This window comes from Xenopus laevis, chromosome 6L (assembly GCF_017654675.1).
Source record: "Xenopus laevis strain J_2021 chromosome 6L, Xenopus_laevis_v10.1, whole genome shotgun sequence".
In the NCBI taxonomy this organism is placed as follows: Eukaryota; Metazoa; Chordata; class Amphibia; order Anura; family Pipidae; genus Xenopus; species Xenopus laevis.
In genome coordinates this window covers 35483369-35505915 of record NC_054381.1, presented here as the reverse complement: position 1 = coordinate 35505915, position 22547 = coordinate 35483369, and the positions used below count along the sequence as shown (strand labels likewise).

At 35.0% G+C, this 22547-nt stretch overlaps 1 protein-coding gene across 2 annotated transcripts in view; it reads left to right on the top strand.

Annotated features, from left to right (window-relative positions):
* The window catches only part of thsd7a.L (thrombospondin type 1 domain containing 7A L homeolog), a 153245-nt gene that overhangs the window by 97651 nt on the left and 33047 nt on the right, over positions 1–22547 (top strand). For both annotated transcript variants that reach the window (XM_041565914.1, XM_041565915.1), the window contains exons 6-11: positions 1219–1374; positions 2833–3036; positions 8008–8199; positions 9587–9818; positions 11199–11314; positions 19602–19734. In XM_041565914.1, coding sequence (XP_041421848.1) covers positions 1219–1374; positions 2833–3036; positions 8008–8199; positions 9587–9818; positions 11199–11314; positions 19602–19734 — 1033 coding nt within the window. The remainder of the gene's footprint in view (positions 1–1218; positions 1375–2832; positions 3037–8007; positions 8200–9586; positions 9819–11198; positions 11315–19601; positions 19735–22547) is intronic.

Genomic DNA, 22547 nt, shown 5'->3' with positions numbered 1-22547 from the left:
AGAAAAAATATGCCATATAAATGCTGAAAATAGTCATTTTTTGCCATACGTTGACTCAACGTATATGGCAAAAAATGACTATTTTCAGCATTTATGTGGCATATTTTTTCTGGCAACTGTGCTTCAGTGGCTGCAACCAAAAAAACTGGGCAAACAATGTCTACAAGGTCAACGTATGGCGAAAAATTACTATTTTCAGCATTTATATGGCATATTTTTCTGGCAACTGTGCTTCAGTGGCTGCGTCCAAAAAAACTGGGCAAACAATGTCTACAAGGTCAACGTATGGCGAAAAATGACTATTTTCAGCATTTATATGGCATATTTTTTCTGGCAACTGTGCTTCAGTGGCTGCGTCCAAAAAAACTGGGCAAACAATGCCTACAAGGTCAACGTATGGCAGTTGTTTAAAGAGAACAGTAGATTACTAGCCAGCAAAGCTACCTAAGCTAAAATGTCCCTCAAATCCCTGCAGACTTCTGTCCCTCCAATACAGAGCAGTATCAAGCAGATTACTAGCCAGCAAACTTACTATCATCTGTCCCTGAAATCACTAACAGCTCTCCCCCTACACTATCTCTTCCAAGCACACACAGGCAGATTTTTCAGATACATTTTGCCCTTGATCCCCCTCTGGCATGCCACTGTCCAGGTCGTTGCACCCTTTAAACAACTTTAAAATCATTTTTCTGGCCAGAAATGTCTTTTCTAGATGTTAAAGTTCGCCTTCCCATTGAAGTCTATGGGGTTCGCGAACCGTTCGCGAACCGTTCGCATTTTTGCGCAAGTTCGCGAATATGTTCGCGAACTTTTTTTCCGACGTTCGCTACATCCCTAGTCATGTAATGTGCATTTCTAAAATTGGACATTTCATATTGCATGTATACTGTTACTGTATTGTGAGTTGCCCCTAAGCTCAGTCTAGAACATGTGCTGTATATCAGAAATTAATATGGGGATCTATTGGAATAATACACAAAGAATCGCCCATTTATATATTTAAGCTGTTTTTACAGTGGTCATTTTATTATACCAACTATATTGTAATATCAGCTACAGTACATGCCTAAAACCCTATTTTTTTTTATAACTGGATGAACATGCATTTGATTTTTAATAATTAGATTTTTTTAATTTTTAAAATGACCAAAAGCCATTGTTCGGATTACAAAATATGTGTCTTTTGTCATAATGAGAGTCTTTTTTCACATGTTACAGCATCCAAGCCTGTTGAGGCCAAGCTGTGTTCGGAACCACCACTAAGTACAAGCCAGCTTTGCCATGTTCCATGCCCGATCGAGTGTGAGGTTTCTGCATGGTCAGCATGGGGGCCTTGCACGTTTGAAAACTGTGATGACCAACAAAGCAAAAAAGGTAAGAATTGCTTCTCTTAATTATATTTAACATGATATTATTACTTGCTTGTTTAAAGGGCAATCAAACACTAATGAATTGTATTTGCTAAGCATAATAACTAATTGTTACTTGCTTGACAGTTACAACACTATCCTCTCCTTGGCATGGCTCCTCCATAAACACAAATATGCAAAAGTTCATCTTTCAGCCTTTCAGTACAAACTCTTACCCTAGCTTAATGCTAACCTTACTTAATCTTTACCCAAAAACAGAATGAATTAAATGAACCTGTGACATATTATAATGCAACCCCAATTTTGGGATCCCAATCCACCATAACCTTATACTGCTAAATCACAAAGTATGTTTACTCTCTTGAGTGACATAAAGCCCAATCTCTTATATGGGTAATTCTCATTTACAGGTCTGTATAGCTGAGTTGTCTATCATGGGGCTTACTCCTGCCTCAGACATGTTTACTCTCCTGTACCAATAGAATTCTAAACCACACACAGGGCATGGAACTAAATTAGCTATCTTATCTTCTTTTGTACATTAACAAAATAAAATGGGGGGTCTATATACAAACCCCATATAGCTCTATGAATTCAACTGGCGACAAGCATTGTTGAAATGTCAGAAGGCTGACAAAATGATCTAAAAGGGGAATAGTAAAATTTAGAGAAGAGTGGTCTTCTGAACACGTTTGCAATATTCATTCATTCATTCACATTACATATTTTTATTAGGATATTAGAAAGGATCAGATTAAACTGCATGTTTTTGTCTCAACAATCAAAGTAAGAGAGGGGGCAACCCTAACTTTAACTAGGTTATATAGGAAGTGCATAGACAGTTGGGGTCACTGACACTCTGACCAAATCATAGTGTCAGTGACCCCAGTCTAAAACGATATAAAACTGCTACTATCTAAAACACAATAAATTACTGTAAATATCAAAGTCGATCAGAGGACCAGGTTGAGTTCACATCGGTTCATGTTTTGAGTTTAGATCCCCTTAAATTCTTCTAGGAGACATGAAGGCTGATAATAGAGTTTACAGCACTGATATGAAAAAGCTGTGTCAATAAAGTATTTTCTCACTGGGATTGTAGGAATAACATTTTTCAGGCACTTAGGGTTGCTGGTGACTATTTATTATTTCTCTAAAACATTTCCTGTAGTCAATTTTCTGCCTAAATATTTCAATGAGAAAACCATTGGTGATATATAAAACAAAAAGTATTTGTCTTGGAGAAAACATGGACATGTTTTCTTTAAACTTTTATGAACGTGAAACATTTTGGAAAAACTACCATAGATATTCAAAATCAAGCAAGGGGTCAAAATGTATATATTGTAGTTGGTTAAATCTATAGAATATTGATACTGATCAGCATTCCACACTCTTGACTTTCTGGATGTACTTTTATTATTCCATATTAACTTATATTAGCTATTTCTTCTGCGTTTAGGTTTCAAGCTTAGAAAGCGATATGTAACCAATGAACCGACCGGTGGGACTGGCAATTGTGCTCATCTTTTAGAAGCCATTCCTTGTGAAGAACCATCTTGCTATGACTGGCGACTGGATAAGCTCGAAGAGTGTATTCCTGACAATGGAAACAATTGTGGATCAGGAACTCAGGTGCCTGTTGTCACATGCATTAATAGTGATGGTGAGTTTATATCTTCATAATGATAAAACTATTGTATACATGATGGCATGAAGAGGATTACACGTGCATACAGTTAATATAGATCTTTATAAATATGTGTGATCTTGTATCATTTTGTAAACCAAAAATTATCAATATGCCCTGTAAATATTATATCTAAAGAACAAAAACAATAACATTTCATTTATTAAAGTGGTTTTAATTTTTGTGTTCAAATGTTCAAATAATTTGATCCCTTGAGTACCTTCATTGTCTTATAATTGAGTGTCCATTTGTTGGTGTTTATAACTGATTTACTAGTCGAGTGGACTCCTGTGCTGGATCATAGAAGGGTTCTGATCTGTGCCATTGACTCTGGAGTGGGTAGTGAATAGAACAAATCTGGGTGTAAACTGAATCCAAAATTGTAAGTGTTGACACATGTGCAGGACAATGATGTTCTAGTTTTATGCCCCCTACATGTGCACTATTCCATCAGTGCAAGAATGAGAACTTATTGAGGCATGGTGAAGTGGAAGCCCTGTACTTAATGTCTAGTCATGAATCACATATATCCTATGGATGAGGACCATACTTTACATTCAACCAGGGCCACAAAGTTCTGAAAAAATCTCACTTTCCAATATAGTAACTAGTGATGGGCGAATAAATTTGCCAGATATGGATTTGTGGCGAATATTCACATTTTGCCGCCTACGTCAAAATTATTCAGACACCCATTGACTTGCATTTGGACAAAATAGTATAAAAAAATAAAAAATAGTATAAAAATTGGTCGCTCACTTCAAAAATTTACAAAAATTGTCTAACATCCAAATAATTTTTGCCTAATGACTTCAATGTGTTTCGCGAATTTTCGCTGTTTCCAAATTTTTTTGCCATTGCGAATTATTTGGCAAAGCGGCCCAGATTCGCCCATCACTAATAGTAACTGCTGTGACCTGTAACTATTTAAAGTAATTTTAAGTGCTGGCCAATCATGGCACATCCTGGTCAACACCAAGACAAGAATAACAGATGAGGGGGAACCCCGACTGTAAAATAAACCCTTTTGGTTGAGAGATGGAATTGATTCTTCTGCCATATCTTTTCTATAATTTTTAAAACAATTTTAATGTTAGTATGGCGTGAATGTGGTTAACCTATTGTGCTAAAGCTGCCCCTGAGATACAGGTGATGGAATATATATCTTCAATACCAAACTGGATATATATTGTTGCATGTAAGAACAGAAGCTGTGGTAGTAGGCACAGCTTAAAGCAGGTTGATAAAAATAATGGGACTGAGTGAGAAACTTACTGCATCTAGGGATTAGCTTTGGTTGCAGGCTTGGTTTTTCGGCTTATCCTTTTAAGATCTTACTGAACCTTTTATTCTAAGCTTTCCTGCTGCTAAATGAAATGCAAAGCCTTACTAACTTTGAATAAAGCAGAATGAGTATAACATTAGTCTTTTACCAAAATGTCCCTGCTAGCATGTGTGCTGCTGAGACAAGATGAACATCTTTTATAGATTTATAGCCATTTAAAACGGGTTTTAGGTCAGTAGCTGTCAGACTCAAGATGAAAATCAAGCACTGGTATGAAGTGACAAGAGCGGGCACCTGGAAATGTAAGAGGTTGATGCTACATGACAAGATGTTGACTAGGTTACTCCCATCAGTGAATTTAATAAAGTGTGGGCGAATATGTGACAATTGTTGCAGTTACATTTCTATTTCTTTTTTCTATTTTGTGTGCGTGCCGCATGAGGTGATGACGTGTGATGCCACCAATAATTTTATGGCTGACAGAATTTATGTTATTGTTGATAATGGTTATTCATGCCATGTAAGTCTCCAGGCTGCCTTAACTCTGCACAGGTCAAACTTGTTTGTAATTTGTTTATGTGTGTGTGAATGTGGTTTCCACTCTTCTAATTATACAATATTTGATTAAATAATAAAGGGTTTTGGGCTGCATTACCAACAACCTCTACTAGACATTTAAAGGCATACGGACACTTTTGGAAGATTTTTACATGCCACATCTTTGTGTTGTCGAATTTGCAAAAAAAATCCAGAAAAAAAGAGTCGAGCGTGTGGATGTGCACTTACCCCAGACCTTACAGTTTAAGGAATAGATGTATAACAACATTTCAGAAGAACAGGCAGGCCCACTGGAACCTGTACATACACAGTATTGCAGAAACATTTCTTTATAAATTACATTTCACATATGTTGAAATATTAGCCTTATGTTATTCATGCCTAAGAGTCCTGTTTACTAACAATCGGATTTCCTTTCTTTTCACAAGATTTAGATTTTTTCCTCTAAAAATGTGTTTTTTTCTAAAACAATACATTCGAAGTGTAAAAACCATGAAAAACTGTAATACAAAACTGTAATACAAAACTGTAATACAAAAAGTAAAAGCTCCCATAGAAGTTAATGGGAGCTGTGCTGATCCTATTGGACATTTTTTTTAGCCATTCAGACTTTTTGAAGTGTTCATATTTTTTTCCACTAGTAATTGTCTAAAAAAATAGAATTTTTAGAGGTTTTAGAGCTATTTGTATTGTTTTGGATCGTTCAGTACTTTTTTCTGTTCCTACTTTCTATATTCGGATCTTTAAATAAATTTCATGGCATTTGTGATTTTAAAAGAAATAGAGTTTAATTGTGGTTTCAAAAATCTCTGATACCACTAAAAATCAACATTTAATAAATGGGCCCACATTTAGGCACCCTTAAACCTTTGGAGTTTATTGACATAGGATGAGTCAATCTTTGTAATGGCCACATATACTGTTGATAAGGGATGAGTAACTCTGTAGCAGCATGGTGGTGCAATAGTTAGCACTGCTATCTTGCAGCACTGGGGTACTGGGTTCAATTCCAGCAAGGGTTCTGTCTGCAATTAGTTTGTATGGTCTCCATTTGCTTGTGTGGGTTACTTTTGGGAACTCTGGTTTTCTCCAAATACATACAAGCAGGTTAATTGGCTCATGATACAATTGACCCTACTGTGTGTGAATGTGATAGGCACCTTAGATTGTCAGCTCCACTGGGGCAGGTACTGGTCCGAATGATGGTTAATCTCTGTAATGCATTGTGGAATCTGCTGTCACTATATAAATACAAGTATAATAGTAGTGAGAATTCAGCTGTATGTGGGGCAGAAATTGAGGGGCACCACACTAATGTAGTTCTAGGCAGTCTTCTTGTAGATTAATCATTACAGCAGTATTTTAGCAGCTATAAGCTCCTTTCTTTTTATTGAAATCAAGAAACCCAATGGCCTTACATTTTCAGTAGATTTGTTGTTTTAGATGTAATGTATTCTTTCAACAGAATAAATTCAAATGTTTACCCTGCACACATCAAGATTATGAAATAATTATTACAGGATTGCCTTATTTTCATTCTCACTGCAATCATCAGAATAAATAGATGCAGTTAAATGACATTAATTAGAAATTAAAATGACAACGACATGTAGAAGGAATCCTTAAGCAGACGGGAAGCTTTATTAGCTGCCTTCTCACTTGATTGTGTTACTTGTATATGAAGAAGTGGACACTACAGGGAAATGCAGGCATCCTGCCATGTGTGACTGCTTTTAAAGTGACAAGCGGCTCCTGTGTGAGCCTGGCAATAAGACTAGCTTGTCAGGAACAGCCATTTGTCTCTGGTCTCTTGATGGCAATCAGTATCTGATCACAGTGGTGGCCAAGTCCTGGCAGGTGTATCTGTGCCAGTAGTGTGGTTTTGGGGTTTTCATCTTGTCAAGACAGATGGCGAAAAAAGATAGATACTCGCCTTTGTTTGTATATTTAAGACAAAGTGGGTGTATGAACTGTATTAGATAATGGAGGCATATACACACATATATAATATACAGTATATAATCTTTCATTTTTTTTCACTCTGAATATAGAAAGTAGCCTTAATTATATTTTGTATATTTATCATAAATAGTAATACAAAGACACATTTTAAAGCACATATGTTTAACCTTTAAACAAAAATAATAAATATTTGGCAGTGTATTGATTTTAATTTTATAGTCCAGCAGCGCTTCACAGAGATTGTTCTGTGCGCCATTTGAGCTTACAATCTAAAGGTGGCCATACACAGGTGTATTCTGTTTGTTTTTTGATCAGTCATTCCACTGGCCAAATGAACGGCTATGGTATCAGTGGACATACACAGTATGGCCACCTTTCTATTGTTGCATTAGTCTGGGCCAACAGCCTGAACTACTGGAACTGCAGGAGGCAAATTTGAGCTGTGCCCACTCGAAAACCAACCAATATCAGTGGTACAAAGATATCAGTTGAATTTATCTGCCCAACTTACATGTGCCAAAAATCAGACAGAACAACTTTATTATATGTATTATTATATGTATAGTCAATTTCCAAATTAAGGTCCCTCTAAAATTGTCATAACTAACTAGGACTATACTGGGGACCTCAGTCTTGCTATCACTGTGGCTGGCACTTCTGCTGCTTTCTGAAACTTTTAGTTTGTGTGTATGTGGACATTTAGGAAGAGGATCATAAATGAGGTGGGAAGCTAATTTTTCATATGTAACCAAAGTACAAAAATTTAAATTGCAAAATCATTTCTCAGGACAAATATACATATTTATAGATGATAAAAAGAGACAGATCTATAGATGATAGATAGACGATGATTTTATATATATATATATATATATATATATATATATATATATATATATATATAGATAGATATATATATATATATATATATATATATATAGATAGATATATATATATATAGATATATAGATACACTAGAGAGAGAGAGAGAGAGAGAGAGAGAGAGAGAGAGAGAGTGAGAGAGAGGGAGAGAGAGAGAGACTATAGATAGATAACTAGATATGATATTTGATTATATGCATCAAAACTTTACAGTAGCTGCCTCATTTAGAGTTTAATGTCTGACTGTCATGAATTCCCAGGAGAAGAGGTTGATAGACAACAATGCAGAGATGCCATCTATCCGATCCCAATTTTGTGTGATGTTCCCTGCCCTAAGGACTGTGTTCTCAGCATGTGGTCTGAATGGTCTTCCTGCTCACACACCTGCTCTGGCAAAACAACAGAAGGACGACAGACACGGACGCGATCCATTCTCGCTTACGCAGGTGACGGTATGTTAAAACTTTCCTGAATAAATATATTTTCAACTTCAATAAAGCATCACTGTCTATTTGTTGATATCAACCATTTACCTATTATTACTTATTAGTTATCTATACTTGCTGCTGTATAACCAGTATCCTACTTGTTCACCAACTTGTTAAATATAAGTTTTAGCAAACTAAGTGCATCACTGAATATCATTTTATTACCTTAGACTTAATTAGAGTAATGTAATAAAAGTTATAAACCGGAAAAAATTTGCATGAATAAAAGCCAAACTTGCTATTCCACAATTAAATATTCTACATTATGCAGATATTCATAACATTGTGCATTGTAAATGCTCATTTGTTAAAATGAAATATATAAATTATAAATTTCATAATCGATTTTCAACTGGTAAATGTGCTACGAAAAACTTTAACATTGCATAACCTAATTAAACTGTAATCGTTTTTTAAAACTTGCACAAAAGACAAATTGTTTCCATAAAGCATCATTTGTTTGAATGTCACATATCTATACATGTTTGCATTTATTACATTCCCCCAGAAATCCCCCATAGATCTTTTATAGAAAAAGTTTAAATAAAATGTTTGGCCTCAGATATTTTTTTTTTAAACTAATTGACACAACAATTCCTTTATATTTATTGGGCTTTACTTTTCATTCTTCTAAGTGGGTCTTTTCATGATTTATTTAGAGTTAAAAAAAAAACACCTTTTATTCAATCACTTGGTCTTAAAGCCTAAAAAATAATTGATTCTGCTCTCTTATTTACACCTTGCAAACACCTTTTCTTTCCATCTGCACAACATTGCCAGAGTTAGCCCAGTCTGTAGGAAAATAAATGTATTTACATCCATATCAGGTCCTAACATCAACTTTAAAAATACACCTTGCAGCTTTCCACTTTCCAGTCAGTTTAAAAATAGGCAGGACTCCTATACAACCACATATCATCTGCTGTGCCAATGAATTAACAATTTTGCTGATTTTTTATTTCCTCCAGAATTGCACAATGTCCCTAACAATGCAGTTCTCTGTATAAAATATTTTGTCATTCTCCCTGTTATATGTTTCACCTCTTTGTCTCTTCTCCTTTTCCTAAACCTTCAACCCCACTTTTTAAAAAATGATATCAGATCCTGTGTGCTTTCTACAAAGACTGTACATTCTTCTAATCCATTTTCATGCTTGCATCATTAACACTTGTCTGGAAATGTGTTGCAAGGTGTGTTTTATATAGTGTTATTAGCCCTTTATTATTAATAATAAATAGCTAATTCTTTAGCATAGAAAGAAATTAGATATTTATTAAAGCAAAAAACAAGCTTGTTGTGGTACCCTGTAGCTAGTTTTAAAAGTCTCTTTTGTCCATGACTATTGTTTCAGGAAGAATTCCTTGCCCAGAAAGCAATGCTCTGCAAGAGATCCGTAGCTGTAATGAGCATCCTTGTACTGTTTATCACTGGCAGACTGGTCCCTGGGGACAGTGCACTGAGGATGTCACGGTTTCAGCTTTCAATTCATCCAACTGGAATGGTGAAGCCACTTGTGCACTAGGGATGCAAACCAGGAAAATCATCTGTGTTCGAGTCAACGTGGGACAGGTTGGACCCAAAAAGTAAACCTAGAACTGTTTTTTTCCCCCAAACATTTTTCTGTGCCACTTGATTTATTCATTGGAACTTTATGGTGATGGGGCAATAGCAAAAAATGTAATAAAAATAAAATACCTGCATGTCCATTCTGGTTATAAATTGTAATAGTCAAGGATTATACTTAAGGTTGGTCATTTGCATTGAAAACACTGCAATCATAGGAAGGTACATTTTTAATATTGACATTGCAGTGCATTATACTGTACCTTGCTTGTTGTAGACATTATAAGTTATAGTAACAAACATAGAAATAATTGGTTCCGTTTGCAAGCTCTCCAGTTTGCTAGAATCCAAACTACCCTAGCAACCATGCACTGATTTAAATGCGAGACTGGAATATGAATAAATGATGACCTGAATGGAAAGATAAGTAATAAAAAGGTGAACCACCCCTTTAAGAGAAATAGAAAAAAAACTGTGTTTATTTAAAAATGACATTTAAAAAAGGAAGAAGAACTTCATATATCATCTTTAACAGCCCTCTATCTTGGTACAAATGAAGGAAAAACATCAGCTATCAGTATAACATGCCTGAGGAGAGCAATGTCTTCTGTCCGATTGGATTGGATTTGCCTTGGATCTGATATCTCCTTAAACAATCCAGCATTAGTTTTATTGAAAATCATTTTCATTATTATTATGATTATTATTGAAACCAACCCAACTAACCCATCACCACTACTCTATTCCATACTTTGACTCTATTTATAGTAAAGATACTGTACCTTGTAAATTGTAAAAGATAAATGGATATGAATACAATTTTTGCAGACTTTCAGGAAAAATTAAATATTTACATTCACCAGCTAGAGATAAATGTTAGACAATGTCTATAAAATGTAATATTCGTATTAAACAAATACTCTTTTTCAGGGACACTAGCTAAGAAAAATATTATCGACAAGTTATTCTACATTGTGCATTACATTTTTAATTCTTTAACACAACTGTTGTAATAAACAAAGCATTTCTACTTAAAATGTTTATATTCGCGAAACAATGTTTTCATAAAGCAAATATACTTATACTTAAAGATATATTATACATCTTTTTCCAAAACATTTTAGCGCGTTAACATATGAAGTAGACTTGGGATTTAATAGGCCCTAAATAAATACTTTGGGGGCCCTTACTTTAAACATGGCAAAAATATGGCAACTATTATTGCTGCATTATGTGACTGCCACTGTCAATATAGATCCTGGCCAAATTCAATGTAAAACAAAATAATTATATGCACACTTTTTTTAAACACAATAGGATTCCAGGTTTGATTGGTTGAATATGTGAATTTTACCAAACAAGACTGCTGAATTCTATAACCAGCAATTTTTGTATTTTAGATGTCCTGAAAGCCTTCGTCCAGAAACAATGAGGCAGTGTCTGCTTCCATGTCGGAGGGATTGCATAGTTACACCATATAGTGACTGGACTACTTGCCCCACCTCCTGCCAAGATGGTAAAAATATCTACTTTTAGATTTTTTCGCCTTATTTTTTGCACTATATCTAGTATGCTATGTTGACCTGTATTGAACTTCAAGACTGAATTATCTATCTATCTATCTATCTATCTATCTATCATCTATCTATCTATCTAACTTACATAGCTAGTTACATAGTTAACTTGGGTTGAAAATAGACAAAGTCCATCAAGTCCAACCCCTCCAAATGAAAACCCAGCATCCATACAAACACCCCTCCCTACTTTCACACAAGTTATATATACCCATATCTATACTAACTATAGAGCTTAGTATCACAATAGCCTTTGATATTATGTCTGTCCAAAAATTCATCCAAGCCATTCTTAAAGGCATTAACTGAATCAGCCATCACAACATCACCTGGCAGTGCATTCCACAACCTCACTGTCCTGACTGTGAAGAACCCCCTACGTTGCTTCAAATGAAAGTTCTTTTCTTCTAGTCTAAAGGGGTGGCCTCTGGTACGGTGATCCACTTTATGGGTAAAAAGGTCCCCTGACATTTGTCTATAATGTCCTCTAATGTACTTGTAAAGTGTAATCATGTCCCCCTGCAAGTGCCTTTTTTTGAAGAGAAAACAACCCCAACCTTGACAGTCTTCCATCCCTCTAACCAATTTAGTTGCACTTAGTCTCTGCACTCTCTCCAGCTCATTTATATCCCTCTTAAGGACTGGAGTCCAAAACTGCACTGCATACTCCAGATGAGGCCTCACCAGGGACCTATAAAGAGGCATAATTATGTTTTCATCCCTTGAGTTAATGCCCTTTTTATGCAAGACAGAACTTTATTTGCTTTAGTAGCCACAGAATGACACTGTCCAGAATTAGACAACTTGTTATCTACAAAACCCCTAGATCCTTCTCATTTAAAGAAACTCCCAACTTAATATATAACTTGCATTTACCGTATATACTCGAGTATAAGCCGAGTTTTTCAGCATCCAAAATGTGCTGAAAAAGTCTACCTCAGCTTATACTCGGGTCAGCGGGCAGTAGCTGAGATTGCAGTCACTTTTAATCATTCTTGTACCAACAGTTCACTTGGGGAGAGACTGCAATATCCCACAATGCCCTCTGTTGGTTTTATGAAAGAATGACAGTGCACCCTCTGTTGGTTATATGAAAGAATAACAGTGACTGCAATATCACACAGTGCCATCTGTTGGTTATATGAAAGAATAACAGTGACTGCAATATCACACAGCGCCATCTGTTGGGTATATGAAAGAATAACAGTAACTGCAATATCACACAGCGCCATCTGTTGGTTATATCAAAGAATAACAGTAACTGCAATATCACACAGCGCCATCTGTTGGTTGTATCAAAGAATAAAAGTGACTGCAATATCACACAGCGCCATCTGTTGGTTATATCACAGAATAACAGTAACTGCAATATCACACAGCGCCATCTGTTGGTTATATCAAAGAATAACAGTGACTGCAATATCACTCAGTGCCCTCTGTTGGTTATATGAAAGAATAACAGTGACTGCAATATCACACAGCGCCCTCTGTTGGTTGTATAAAGGATTAACAGTGATGGCAATATCACACAGCACCCTCTGTTGGTTATACAAAAGATTAACAGTGATGGCAATATCACACAGCACTCTCTGCACAATTCTCTGTCACCATCAACTTTGCAAAGAAGTCCGGTTGATCGCTGGGGGAGTCTCTTTGGCGGAAGGTGCGCTGCTGGGAGACAGGGCTGTAGTTGTGTCTAGGCTTATACTAGAGTCAATAAGTTTTCCCAGTTTTCGTAGGTAAAATTAGGTACCTCGGCTTAACAGTGATGGCAATATCACACAGCACTCTCTGCACAATTCTCTGTCACCATCAACTTTGCAAAGAAGTCCGGTTGATCGCTGGGGGAGTCTCTTTGGCGGAAGGTGCGCTGCTGGGAGACAGGGCTGTAGTTGTGTCTAGGCTTATACTAGAGTCAATAAGTTTTCCCAGTTTTCGTAGGTAAAATTAGGTACCTCGGCTTATACTCTGATCGGCTTATACTCGAGTATATACGGTATATTATTTTTGCCAAAGTGCATAACCTTGCATTTATCAACACTGAACTTAATTTTCCAGTTTGCTGCCCAGTTCTCCAACTTAGACAAATCACTCTGCAAAGTGGCAGCATCCTGTATGGAACCTATAGTTCTGCACAATTTAGTATCATCTGCAAAAATAGAAGCAGTACTTTCAATGCCCACCTCCAGGTCATTAATAAACAAGTTGAAAAAGCAAGGGACCTTGTACAGAGCCCTGCGGTACTCCACTAACAACACTGGTCCAATTAGAAAATGTTCCATTTACCATTTTTATAGTCTATCTATCTATCTATCTATCTATCTATCTATCTTTCTATCTATCTATCTATATATCTATCAATCATCTATCTATATATCTATCTATTAGTGATGGGCAAATTTATTTGCCAGTTGGGCGAATTTGCCCGTGACAATAAATGGATGGCCATTGACTTTAATGGCCACCGGTGTCAACTTTGACTCCGGCGCCCATTTTGACGCCCAGTTATCACAGGCCTCAAAAGCCCTGTTTCGCAAATTTTTCAACAGTTTCTCGAATTTCGCAGGAAATTCACTAAATTGGAGAAGCAAAGCTGGACAAATTCGCCCATCACTACTATCTATCTATCATCTATCTATCATTTGCATGTATGTATGCATGTGTCTGTATGTACTTGGTTGTGTTAGTATCCTTAATCAGGATATCACAGACTAATCCTTCCTTGAACTACTGACCTGGAAAAATGTCTCGGAAATACAAACACGCTCTGTAATGTTGACAAGACACAAAAGTGGGTCATGGTTAGATATAATAGATTTCACACAGGGAAATATTTTATACAGGGATAACAAACTATATGCTAGAAAATTCATAAAAAATATGAGGCACAAACATTTTTTTTAAATCAAGTATATATAGTTTTTATCTGTATTATTGTCATATTGTTACTAATTATCCCTGGTTCCAGATGACAGCTAAGCAAGCTTTGGGATTATCAGAAATATAAGGAATAATGTATTCCTCACTGTAAAGGAAATGTATACTAGGGTTAGTTCAAGTGATGGAACTTTGTAGTAACTCCGAATATCTTTATAGTTTATTAATGTAAATCTCAATATTTTTAAAATAAAGTAATGGAACATTGTGCTAACTAATATATTTATATTTTATATTTTAAAATCAGCATAATGTTCTTATAATTTACACAAGAAATTGGACAGAAGTGACATCACATCTGTAGGTTATTCATGGCTTTTGTGTATAAATGATGACATCACTAAAAACCATATATATTCTATAGGTTATTCATGGCTTTTGTGTATTATATATACAAAACCTCTATTTACATAGTTACATAGTAACATAATTAAATCGGGTTGAAAAAGTCCATCAAGTTCAACCCCTCCAAATGAAACTCAACATCCATACATACTGTACATCCCTCCATACCCTCACATAAATGATATATATATCTATATATATATCTATATATCTATATATATATCTATATATATATATATATATCTATATATATATATATATATATATATATATATATATATATATATATATATATATATATATACCATAGAGTTTAGTATCATAATAGCTTTTGATATTATGTCTGTTCAAAAAATAATCAAAGCCCCTCTTAAAGGCATTAACAGAATCGGCCTTCACAATATCATCTGGCAAGGCATTCCACAACTTCACTGTCCTCACTGTAAAGAACCATCTACACTGCTTCAAATTAAAGTTTCTAGTCTGAAGGGGCGATCCTCTTTTTGGGTAAAAAGGTCCCTTCTATTTGTCTATAATGTCCTTTAATATACTTGTAAAGTATAATCATGTCCCCTCTCAAGCAATGAATACCACCAGGCCCCGGTCCTTTGTTTATCTTGACGTTCTAGTTTCTTTTGAATTTTCTCATGTGTGAACCATGCATCATTAGTTGTATTACTAGAATTAGCACTATTAAGAACAAAACCTTCATTAACTGGTTCCTTATTTGTGTAGACAGATGAACAATAACAGTTCAGAATCTCAGCTTTTTCTTTGTTCTCATGAACCAGCTGACCCCCTCTGATATTAAGGGTCAAACTCCTTCCTGCTTAATTTTTCTACTATTAACATATTTAAAAAATAATTCTGGTTTCTTTTTACTGCCTGCTGCAATACCCTTTTCCATATTAATTTTAGTTTGCCGGATTTTTTTTTATTGACCTCCTTGTACCTTATAAATGATTCGGCTGTCCAAGCTAAATTATAAGCCTTAAAAGCACGTCTTTTCTTACCCACCTCAACACCAACACTTCTATTGAAACAAAAAGGTTTTACTTTACAACGATGTTCCTTGCTTACAAGGGTAATATACTGACATGTATATTTATTAAGCAGCATTTTAAGACATCCAATTTTTGTTCTGTGTTTAACCCTATGAAAAGCATTTCCCACTTAATATGCTGCAGAGATGCCCTTATACTGTAAAAGTTTGAACGTCTAAAATTTAGTGCTTTAGTTACTCCCTTATAGAATTGCCTCTGCAACAGAATTTCAAAGGAGACCATGTTATGATTACTATTCCCTAAATGCTCACCCACACAAATGCTGGAGATGAGTTCAGTATTAGTAGTTATTACAATATCCAAAAGATAGTTATTCCTAGTAGGTTCTTGAATGATATGGAATATAATATATGTTTTTACATTATACCAGGAATACTACAGTATTTAGTAAAGTTCAATGCAACATACCTGGTTTTTTTTGCAAATACATGCATACCTGTTCTCACATGTAAACTGCCATTCATTTCTCCAAAATGGAGTCCAGAGACCTTTGTGTGACCCAGGAATATAGTGCTGCCTGCATTCAGATGTCTTGCATGAGACCTTGAGAATTTCCAATTTGGTATTAGGTTGAGAGCACAGCCAGATCCAAGATTCATGTGTTTTTGCTCCCCTTCAGGTTTTTTTCACTTGTGCTTGGGGTCCATTTAAATTACCCCTTATTTGTCCTCACAAGGGTAACTATAAACCTGAGAAATAGAAGTGACATTAAATGCAAAATGAATCTGTATTTGCTAATCACACAGATTATATAGAGCAATAAATTCAACTCACAATGTATCATATTTGTATTCCTGTGAATTTCTGCAAGATGACTTAAATGTTTTTAGATACCAATCTGAAAATCTGGAATAGGTTTATATGTATGACTGCTTTATGCATTTCAGAGATTGGTACATTGTCAGGAACTAAAGTCTAACAAAAAATCATATTACTTTACAACTCTAAAATAATGAAAAGGCTAAACAATAAGACAATTTCTCCACAATTAAAACTCAAAATAAGCATCTTATAATTCCAAGTTCCTTCTATGATTACCAAGGGCACCTTTATACTTGTATGCCAACATAATTATCCCCCTGCTTGAATACAGATATGTTATTGTTTCCAGTCTAAATAAAAGGAGATCAGCAAGTCAAGTTTGAGGTTAATACCAACTGTATACGACAAAACATGCAAGGTTAGATCATTGATATAAAGAGGACAAAATCCTTTGTCTTATAGATAAGCAACATGTTCTTTAGGGTCAATGTTTCCCTTTTTCATGCACAATTAAATATAATATTTAGTAGTGTCCTGTTCTTGAGGGAGAGATCTTATGAATATTCAATGTCTACAGCCTTTTTCCATAACTGATTTGTGTTACTATAGAGGCTGCAAATTAAAGTGATGATAAAAAACCTCAAATGCTTTTACCTGGTAAAGTAGAGTAACATAGGGTTTTGGAGGCCCTGCTGTTCAGCCACAGTTTTTTTTGTGATTTTATGAATCAACGTTTGTATGTGTTTCATATTTGCGAATCAAACTTTTTAGAGCTAAAAATAATAATACTATTTAAATAATTACTCTCAACCATGAAAATATAGTTCTTTTTTTAAGTGTAAAAGCACAAAAAACTTTAATAGAAAACGTTCAAATCTAAAAAAATAAAAAATTCTGTAAAATGACACAAAGTCTGAATTTTGAAAAACCTGCTCCATTGTAAATTTTGTTAAAGTGGCAAAATCACAGTTATCATAATAAAAATAGGCAATAGTGAACTCAAGAAACAATTAGCATTTGTCTACAACGTTGGATCCTCTACAATCACTTCCCTTTGTAATTACATCTTCCTTTTGGACAGCTGTGCACCTAACTTTTTGTTAGCATGGGATGGGTAGGTGTTCTCTCTCTCTCTGTCTCTCTCTCTCTCTGTCTCTCTCTCTCTCTCTCTCTCTCTATATATATATATATATATATGGAACTATTATATTGGACCTCTATTCTAGATTACATGTTTTAAGTTAATTGTTTTCATATTTAAATGAGTATTTCACAAATATCACTTTCTGCCAAAGATTGCATATTGTAACATGCTCTTTGTTACTTTGTCACGAGGGGATGCAACAACACATATAAATATGCTATTTTTGCAAATATCCATGAAACATTTTTCTTGTTAAATGATATGCTTTCATGCTGCCATCCTTTGTTCTAATTTTATATTATAAAAACAACACAGAATAAGCCATTGGCAATATTAAATTTATGCGTTTCCAAAATGCATTTCATTTTTCATTTCTTTTCATCTTGTCTGTATGAAAATTATATGGTACAATGTCAGAATGGTACAATGTCAGAACAATGTTTAATCAAATCCTTTTTTATTCCCTTAGCGAAGGTTTTAACTAATCTTTTTACAAATATTATCAAAACTGTTTGAATTGAGCATTAGTGGAACTTTCTAATGTCTGAGTCTGACCTGTATATACTGTGGGGCACATTTACTAAGGGTCGAATATCGAGGGTTAATTAACCCTCCATATTCGACTGTCGAAGTTAAATCCTTCGACTTTGAATATCAAAGTCGAAGGATTTAGCGCTATTCGTTTGATCGAACGATCGAAGGAATAATCGTTCGATTGAATGATTAAATCCTTCGAATCAAACTATTCGAAGGATTTTAATCGAACGATTTTCCTTCAATCAAAAATTGGCTAGAAAGCCTATGGGGACCTTCTAACATTGAGGTTCGGTAGGTTTTAGGTGGCGAAGTAGGTGGTCGAATTTTTTTTTAAAGAGACAGTACTTAGACTATTGAATGGTCGAATAGTCAAACTATTTTTAGTTTGAATCGTTCGATTCGAAGTCTAAGTTGTACTCGAAGGTCGAAGTAGCCAATTCGATGGTCGAAGTAGCCAAAAAAATACTTCGAAATTTGAAGTATTTTTTATTCTATTCCTTCACTCGAACTAAGTAAATGTGCCCCTGTATGTTAGAATTTGTAAAGTATATACTGTATAGTAACAATTGTTTTTAAAGTTATTTTAATTGTTTGATCAGATGAAAAAATGCATCAACAATCTATTTCATGGTGTCACACCTATGACCCAATGATAGCATGATCGCTCTTCTGGGGCATACATAAATGTTTTTCAATGTAATGCTCTCCCTAAAATAAATCTGCTTAGTTGGGAACTGAGCTACTATTAATAAAATAGGGCTCATTGATTCTAGCGCTCAAAGACCTGCATCTAGGGTGTTAAGTGGGGGGCAGGGTGCAAAAATGGACTGGTAGGCACACTTATTAAATGAGCCTTAGTATGAAAGCATAGCTTATTTCATGCAGAACATTCCTTCTCTATATATTGCTACCATTAGTCATTTTCTTGTTGGTTGCACCTTAAGTATTCGGTGTTAATAAATCATTTTAATAATTGTAATGGTTCATGATTATCCATTTTATCTTACTTTTAGGGGCAGATTTATTAAAATGTGACGTTAAAGGGATGATGGGTTTTTTAGAACCATATTTATTAGTTGGTGATTTCTACTTCCACCCATTGATAAATACAATTCTAAAAATCCTATAGGAATGAATAGAACATGGGTGAGTTTTTATTTATAAAGCTATAAACTCACATTTTGCTGTATAAAAGTGTGAACATAGACAAAGAATAGGAATCAAAGCAATGGATTGGTTTAAAATGTTTTATTAATTGTCTTAATTGAAGTGTTCATGTTTCCTAAGAAAGCTAGCCAATAGACAATTCATTTATTTATTTTTTATAAATCTTACTGTTTTTGTTTTCATGTTCTAAAATTCTGGTTTTATTGCAAAATATCTTTTTTGCAACATGCCTTTCACAGATTCCTATATGTAATATATTTATCTCTTTTTTAGGCGATGTAGCCATAAAAAAACAGACTCGTCACCGTGTCATTATCCAACTCCCATCTTATGGAGGCCGTGACTGCCCAGATACTTTATACGAAGAAAATGAATGTGAAGCTCCTGCGACCTGTCACAGCTACCGGTGAGATGACGTCACAATGAGGAGAAGCTGTTTTAGATTATGAAAATTTGCCATTCATTAAATCTGATTTTGTCATAGTGAAATGGTGGCATGCCAAGTTCTCAGATCTGAGTTCTAAATTGCCTGGCTCTGTCGCTCTCATTGAGTCTTCAGGCACAGAAATACAGTTGCCTGGTTGTTAAATAGCCCAGTTCCACACCCTGGCCTACAACAAATTATTTATGTTTTTGAGAAAGAATGGCTTTATTTACATATGGATTTATTTATATAATGTATATTAAGAAAATCGATTTTGACTATCAACATTCCAAAAATCTGCTGTTGCTGTAGGAAAACTCAGAAATCCCTGGTACCGTTGCATTATTATGGAGAGAGAAAAGTAATTGCTTATTTTCAAAGGCCTGAAAGCATAATTTATAAGCAGAAACCTATGAAAAATGCATTCAGCTTTTATATGAAAATGTAAACTGTTAACAGAGTCTGTAGATCATAATAAATAAGTCTTTTTACTCTGCCATAAGGTATTAATACAAAATATAAGGTGACACTATATGCTAAATAAGAAAAATGTCTCTGTGCTCTACTGGATTAATTGCCTTGTTATATTTCACCTCAGTGACATGTTTTGCAGATAAATATGTGAATTTTATAAATTCTGACTCCTAAAATGCTTATTAGTTTGCAAACTAGATATGTTAGGTCAAATACCCTACATACGATGCAATTAGTGTTGAATTGACATTTTAGATTTCTGTTTCTATCTGCCATTTAAATTTGATTTGAATGCCGTATAATTTCAAAGACAATGTAATTGGGACATTTTGCTGGCAAATTATGTATTGGGGTTTTTTTATTATTATTTTGTTGTGTATAATAAGGCAGGTAAACCAGACATCCTCTGTTTCTGCAAACTCATATTCGTTGTTAAAAAGGCTTAAACACGAGGTTTCATTGTTCCTAAACAAGAGATACATCTTCATAATTTTTCATAACTTTCCTACTCTAACTTATTTCATGGATGTATGCAGGTCTGAATGTTAGTGATGGGGGAATTTGTCCCGTTTCGCTTTGCCACGAAATTCGCGAATTTCCCATGAAATTCATGAAACGGACGATTTTCACCGCAATTTTGTGAATTTATTTGCCGCCAGCGAAACGAGCAAATTCCCCGCAAATTTGTGCCTGGCAAATAAATTCGCCACTACTGAATATATAAACAAATAGTGATGGGCAAATTTTTTCGCCTGCCATGGATTCGTGGGGAAAGTCCACATTTCGCCATCTGCAATGTTTTTTCACAAAACTTTGGCAAATATTCGCCAAAGAAAAATTTGCTGTGACAAGTCGCCAAGAAAAGACGCCTGTAAGAAAAAACGCCCATTGACTTTAATGCATTTGGACAAAAAATTTACCATAAGAAAAAACGCCCATTGACTTGAATTTGTCGAGCACAAAAAAAAATGTTGACTCCCATTGACTTGACAATGCTTTCGCAAACAGATTTTTTGGGACAGATTCACTCATCACTATAAACAAATGAACCATGCTTGTAGATATAAAGAATAACTGATAGAAACCGAGTTGTGAAACAAGCAGCAGACCCGGACTGGCAATCTGTGGGTTCTGGCAAATGCCAGAGTTGCTGTTGTTAATTGCCATAGACAGTCACTATTTATTGGGCTGGTGGGGGGCTGGTTCTGCCTCCGTGTACTTGGAATGCTACAACCTATTGTGAATCCCAGAAGGTTGTATGAATACCAGGGATAATCTATTCGTATCGAGAAATTGTCTTTTCTAAATTAATGCTAATCCCCTTTTCGCGTTACTACTTTATTTTACTCAACATTGCAATCCTCAATTTATTTTCAATGCACACTTTTTGCTAGGGAGATAAATACTGCTCTGGGGAGTGATTATCAGCTACCAATGGAGTTTGAGGCTGTTTATTTCTAGGAATGTTGTAGGGTGCCATCAGAGAAATATGTTTTAGCATGATCCCTGTATTAATGAAATGTGAGTGTTATGGCACAACAGGTATTTGGTGCAGATTACTACATGTTCCCAATGGCAACAATAGTAAGCTAAGCAAATTTACAGTATTTTTCTTGTAGTTATTATTCTTTATTGATATAGCACATATATATTCAGCAAAGTAACATGGATTATACATAATTCACATCAATCCCTGCTCTAGTAGAGCTAAAGTGGAGTCAAGTGGAGTCTAATTTCCCTTTTTCAATTTCCAATTAACCTGCCTGCATGTTTTTGGAGAGGTGGAGCAATCTGGAGAATCCCACCCAAGCTTTGCATTTTCAGTTGTTTGTAATTCAAAGACCATTTTGATCTCCTGTATTAAAGGTCATGCCATTTGATGGCCAAGTGGTATGCTATCTGCCACACATGGTATGGGCGCCTTTCTATTGTTCATATTGTTTGTGCGAATGAATAGAACAATAGGAAGGTGGTCATACAGTATGTGTGGAGGTGCCATTCCTCATCTGCACCCTGAACTGCGCAACGTGCATTGATCAAAGCTGCCCAATTCCAGAGCCAAACATTATCCATAGATATATATGAAATGTGGCTATTAACTTATGCAATTTGCTTTGGTTTTCATTTAACAATGAATAAACATTGCAAAGATGTTGCTGTGGGGCTACCAATGGAAAAATAAAACTCAACGTTTTTTTTACCTAAGTTAAGAGTATCATTACCAGATTGATTTGTGCCCATAGCAAACATATAGTAAATAAGATGAATGTTTCACAATGATCTTACTATCTTACTATCTTTATTTTAACTAGCCTTACTAC